General features: G+C 41.0%; 2 protein-coding genes across 2 annotated transcripts; one reads left to right on the top strand and one right to left on the bottom strand.

Moving 5' to 3' along the window:
• The first annotated feature begins 633 nt into the window (after positions 1 to 633).
• Positions 634 to 1,823, top strand: zgc:110782 (uncharacterized protein LOC541358 homolog). The gene is given in 3 exon segments (XM_062485968.1): positions 634 to 956; positions 959 to 1,239; positions 1,351 to 1,823. Coding segments are annotated over 3 exon segments (900 nt in total). The 5' UTR covers positions 634 to 679; the 3' UTR covers positions 1,693 to 1,823.
• Positions 1,824 to 2,171: 348 nt separating this feature from the next.
• Positions 2,172 to 4,164, bottom strand: bada (BCL2 associated agonist of cell death a). The gene is made up of 4 exons (XM_062485969.1): positions 3,724 to 4,164; positions 3,399 to 3,546; positions 3,059 to 3,273; positions 2,172 to 2,891 (listed from the first exon to the last, which is right to left on the bottom strand). Exons 1-4 carry the CDS (start codon positions 3,757 to 3,759, stop codon positions 2,793 to 2,795), a joined length of 498 nt encoding a protein of 165 aa, XP_062341953.1. The 5' UTR covers positions 3,760 to 4,164; the 3' UTR covers positions 2,172 to 2,792.
• Between the last annotated feature and the right edge of the window lie 1,842 nt (positions 4,165 to 6,006).

Here is a 6,006-nt window from a genome sequence, read left to right as displayed (position 1 = left end):
ATGCAACCACAAATATCTGCGAAGTCTGATCAATTCAACCGAGGGAAATAAATCCGAGCTAATCGAGCAGTAGGGATCAAGAAATCCCCTTCGTTATTGCAGCCCTTGTCCATAATTAACATCTACTGCAAAAACGACCTGGGGTCGTCGCTCAGGTGTACTGCGTCCTCTGCTGGTCGAAGCTAGTTTTTTGCTAAATGCTTAAAAAAACGTGGCTGTTGAGTAGTACATTTATTCATTTAGCAGAGTGGTAAGAGTGGGATTGTCGCCAGCTGATGCAAATCACCTCCAGAATCAACAAACAAGGTAACCGATTATTTTTTTCGTGCGTTTTCATATGATAATGGATATAAAGGTATGGTGTTGTGAATGTAAAGTTTCGTGATGGTGATGCTAACATAGCTGGCTAGGACAGAGCACGCTGCCTCGTGCCTGCACACGAAAAGACAAGTTGTCCGTTTTAGTAGGCCTGTTGCTTTTCTTCCGCTATAGCACACTAAAAGAATGTGAAATACATTAATTTTACACGGTTCCCATTTTTTGGTGGCTTGCTATCAGTGAAACACGCTATGCAAGCTAATTAGATTTGGACAGAAATTTTAATACGACTTGTATTAGTGTAATTATGAGTTCCTGTGTCAAGTTTACTTGCAGGAATTCTGACTTTCACAGTGCATAAATGTGCCTCTTTTTTTTTAAAGTAGTTGAGATGTCTTGTGACCTGCCGTGTTTGATACTGAACACTGGTGCTCGGATGCCCATCCTGGGACTGGGAACATACGAAGTGAAGGGCTCAGAGAAGATGCACCTTATTATAGACGCTGCCCTCGAGACAGGATACCGTGCCTTTGATACCGCCGCCGTCTATGGCAACGAAGCGGACCTCGGCAGTGCTCTCCAGGACATCATGCCCAAGTACGGCTTGACCAGAGAAGATATTTTTCTCATTAGCAAACTGTCCCGGCTGATACGGGGCCCAGGGCCAGAGAGGGTTGTGCCCGAAGCCTTGAGAGGTTAGGTATTGGGGGATACATCGACTTGTATCTGATCCACTGTCCAGGGACGAAGGGGCTTGAGCCAGGTGATGTGAAGAACTCCCAAAATCGCGCCCAGAGCTGGGCTGTTCTTGAAGAGCTTCATGGGCATGGGGCGATCAGATCTATTGGCGTGTCTAACTACACCTTACTACACCTGGAAGAACTGCTGCATTCGTGCACGGTTCCTCCTGCCCTGCTACAGGTGGGATTATTGCCTTTTGACTGAATTTCCACAAGTTCTACTAATTTAACAAATGTACATTAATTTCCAACACTCAAGTCAAGCTATATGTTTTTCTAACTCGTCCTGCAGGTGGAATTTCACCCAAAACTAGCACAGCTGGAGCTCAGGACTTTTTGCATGGAAAAAGGCATAGTCTTCCAGGCATACTCATCCCTGGGGAAAGGAGGCCTGTTGTCGAACTCGGAGATAGTGGCGGTAGCAGACGAACACGGCCGAACCTCCGCGCAGGTGCTACTTAGGTGGGCGATTCAGCAGGGCGTGGCGGTTTTGCCCAGGTCCTTGCGACCAGAGAAGGTGAGAGAGAATGGAAAGGTTTTCGACTTTGTCTTGGAGGAAAGGGGGATGCAAAGACTGTTTGACATGGACAGTGGGGTACGGTTCTGCAAGAGAGATCCAACCCTTGTTGTTTGAACCACAACAGCGCCCTTGGTCATATATAGACCTATATTGCTCAATTAGATTACTTTTACTTGCCGGCAAATGAATGTCAAGTTTCATGAATGTTTTTTAGCATTTCACAAAGTGGAGATGGATATTCCTGTACTTTTTATTTGTTGATGGTGGTCTGACTTGGATGAAATTCTTGTTCATTAAGAAAACATTTAATACAAATGTACATTTTTATTAAATGTGTTAAAACATAGAAAAAAAACATAGAAAACAAGTACAAATGTCAACAACTGTTTTAAGAAAGAGTGAATTATTAAATACAATATTATTACACCCAAAGTTTCAAGTACATCAGTGAGAAAACTGATGGCAGTGAAGCCCATACTTTTAATACACCAGTTTGCCAAATACACTAACTTCTCAACAGTATTCAAAACATCGTTATATAAGGCAAGTAAGCAGAAAGCCTGCAATGTATTAAAAACCATGTATACTCAAAATTTGTACAGTTATTCAATTTAAGACATCACAATAAATATGTATAATATAATATTTATACTTTTTCGGGGTCTAGCACAGGTTAACATTTCATTAGCTGGCATGGATTGTTTTACTTCATTGTAGTTTATAAGTCAACCATTGAAATATATATACTTTAACATAAAATACCCGTATTTTTTTTATTGTCATCGCAAACCATATTCCACCCCTGTAGTTTCATAGGTAGTTAAATGTACATTTTTGTGAAGTTCAAACCATTGGTGGCATTAATCTATATCTGAGAATTCTTAATTCTTTAAAACTTGGAACAATATAATATCGTAATGTAGATATATTAAACTTTTTTTGTTACACAGACCATTTAAAATTGGCACAAGAGATTGTCACGTTAAAAAAATTCACACAACTTATTGCAATATTTTTAAGGAAAGCTTGGATATTTGTACATTGTACAGATGATTGTTCAAAGGGTCACATTTGATTGGATTTCTACAATGACCCCTAAAGTCAGTTGTGGTTTCCAGGCACCACAAACGATTCTCCTGAGCGACTTCCTGTTTCTCAGGCAAGAGATGTTAAATCTACTTCCTGTGAGTCACACGTTGTTGCTGATTGGTGTCTCACTCCCGGCCCTCCACCTCCTTTGGAGTCCAGAGGAAGGAGAACCAGCCCCTAGCCGTCTGCTGGGCTGCACCACGGCAGACTCCTCTCTTCCCCTCCTGAGAACGACAACAAGCTTTACTACGTTTTCTTAGGTTTGCATTCAAGCACACTAGTTTTTCAGCCGTGCATTCAACCAACCACAAACATTTATCATTGAACCTCTGCGTTCAATATCAAATATCTTCTCATTGGGTTCTTATCACCATCATCCCTGATGTCTTACCCCTCGATCGAGCCATGTGTCAAATTCATCACTCATCCTCCTTAACTGGCGGCCATATTTCTTTGCGGCCCATAATGCAGCGGGGGCCGACTGCGATCGGCCTCTGAACGGAGCTCCGTCGCTGTCATGTGACGAGTCTTCCTGAAACTCTGTGTCGTCCCCTCTGCCGATCTGAGAGCAAACCTGAGATTCCGAGTACAAGCGGACCCGCCCACCTAATAATGAGGAAATAAAATAGGCGATTCGTTTAGATTAGTCTGTGGATAACTAGATTATTGACATTCCAAATTAATTTACAGTTTGTCTTCTGTTTACAGTCTGTGCTGGTTAAGAATCTGACCTGGTAGTTTATTTGGTCTTGTCATGTTGGGGACAACTTTAAAGGTACATGTATTGGTGTGTGAAGGATCTGAGTGGTTGTCATTTTCTGTTTCAATCATTTGGTCTACTTTGCATCCTTCACAACCCGTGACCTCGTCCATGACTTCCTGTGGAAAGAGAAGACATCCACTGTGAATCACTGACCGTAGATTTAAACCATGGGCTCAAATGCATATAACGTAGATAGCTTTGAGATTTAAAAGTAGCTATGTAACTTTGTGGAACACACCGAGTTAATAGGGTGAAGCAAGTTCACTTGACTTGCCGGCTTCGTTAATACTCACCAGTGTAACTGAAGAGATGTGTTGCACAATGTTCATCAAGCGAAATGGTTTTCCCAAGTTGGATCGATTATTTCTTGTTTTTTTGTTTCCGAAATAAAATGTTCCAATTTAAAAGTCTGCGTTGATGACGTCTCATGGCAAGTCTGTTACACCGTTAAGAAACCCAAGCTATGTGACAAGCTAACAACAATGAACTTGCTGACGTATTATGTAGCGGGCTCAGTGCTCTGTCGTACCATATAACTTAACTACCCTTATTTTTTTCCAGAAACGAACTAAATAAGTGACGTTGTATGATTGTCTATGCAAAATCTTGTTTTCTTGGTCGACGACGCTGAAATTAGTTCGGAATTCGCCTACTATCATGATGCTAGCCGTAGCTGTCAAACCTCGTTGTTGTTGTCTTCAGTCGTCGAGTTGCAGCGTTGTGTAAAGTGAGCCCGAGACGGCGCTCCCTCGCTACCACGTCTAAACCAATCGCCTTCCAGTTTCAATAAGGTAAAGCCAATGAACGCGGGGTGCTAGGGAGATTTGGGCAGATCTCTGGTCTTGAGTGGATGGTATATTACGGCCCTGTATTATGTCAAGACTTGTTTACATCTCTCTTTCAAACACTCCACCCTGTTATCAACGCGCGAGAAACGGTCTGCGCAGAAGAAAACAATACTAGGACTGCTTCCATTCAATACTACGTTGAATCTACTACTTGATAAATGAAATATATTTTTTTAATCTGAATTCATTTTTTATTTTAATTTTTTACAGTAATGCTCAGTTATAAGTATGATCTTTACCAAAATATAAACACCATTGTTTTTTTTATTGTGTGGCAGGCTAATCTCAGTTTACCTTAAAGTGTGTAAAAATATTGTAACACATTAAACATTTTGTTTTAAAATCAAGGAATGACTCAACGTAATGTTCTTCTTCCTTATTTACTAGTTTTTAGCACTTCCCTATTTGCTGTTGTAGTGGCGCGACATTGCTCCTAGATGGCAATAAAGTGTTAGTAGACAACGCTTCTGTTTCACAATACTACTGAATAATTTATCCTATTGAATATATAGACGACTCATTTTAAGATCAATCTCTCCCTGGAATAGGATAAATAACCTGATGTATGTTTGGATTCCAGACGTTTTACATTGGGTTGGTCATGTTTAACCTAGGCCAGCTGTTGTCTTACATAACATAGGAGGGCTTGGGTTGGTACAATTTACAGCATGGTCTGAGAGGTTTTAGGATGCAGAATGGCAACTTTCTCTAACTTGTCTAAAAACAAAATAGTTACCATGTTGGTGTAGTCAGCTTGTCAACAAACTGCGTAAACTGAGCAGTCCAAGAAAAGGAAGCTATGCCAATCTCTGCGAGGACCGTGAAACGATTACAACAGGACTAAAAGCGAAAACAGAAAAAAAAGTAAGAGTGAGGTTTGCCATGCTTCAGTTGATTATACAGGGGGGACAAGACTTGGCTTTGCATTGTGAATGACATATCAAGTAGCAGGCACACATTTTTACAAAGTGTGACACAACCAGTGTCTCACAACTTTAAGACAAAAGTGGGATTTATTTTCAAAAACCTGGTCATACTTATTAATACAAACAAATATTAACTAACAGCCATGACTGCCGAATTATTACATTAGTAGATTTTTGCTCCATCAAACATGCTTTGAGTGTGATAAAGGAAAGTGCTTTTGTGATATTTCTTATGCGCGTTGCTGCAGTCCTGTTGTGCAGTGAGCCAATGATGCTGAGACAAGGTATTGAGATGTAAACGATGGAGGCTAGGTCTGCTTAGGTTGTCAGTTGGAGCTGCGCCAGATAGGAGTGGTGCAAAGTGGCTTTTGATGTACGATTATGCAACCCTGGACACTGTGTAGCTGACCAACTACAGCACAGGGTCACGGGCATTCCTTAACAGTTCTCTGGGCACGCCTGGCAAGTTTTCAAGAAAATACCACGCCTGGATATAAGTTTAAGGTTGGGCACACAGGATTGCTTTCCAGTTTGATTTCTGATGTGAAAATTCGGATTCAGTCACTGTTTTCTCTTCTGACTTTGTTTAAGTCCTTTGTTTAATGATTCAACTTGCATTTCCATTAGGTCGCCCGACACGATTTACAACCACTTATAAGAATGTTCAGATTCGTTTTTATATCAAACTGTAGGCCGATTATAAATGGAAGGCTTACTGTTGATAATTTTGAGGGGGGTGGAACTTGAAACATCCCTTGGGAGAGTAAAACCACTCAATCCAGTCATTAGTGTGAACTTCATG

Source organism: Osmerus eperlanus, chromosome 19 (genome assembly GCF_963692335.1).
Source record: "Osmerus eperlanus chromosome 19, fOsmEpe2.1, whole genome shotgun sequence".
In the NCBI taxonomy this organism is placed as follows: Eukaryota; Metazoa; Chordata; class Actinopteri; order Osmeriformes; family Osmeridae; genus Osmerus; species Osmerus eperlanus.
The sequence above is the reverse complement of the archived record's forward strand: the minus strand, read 5'-3'. Positions and strand labels throughout refer to the sequence as shown.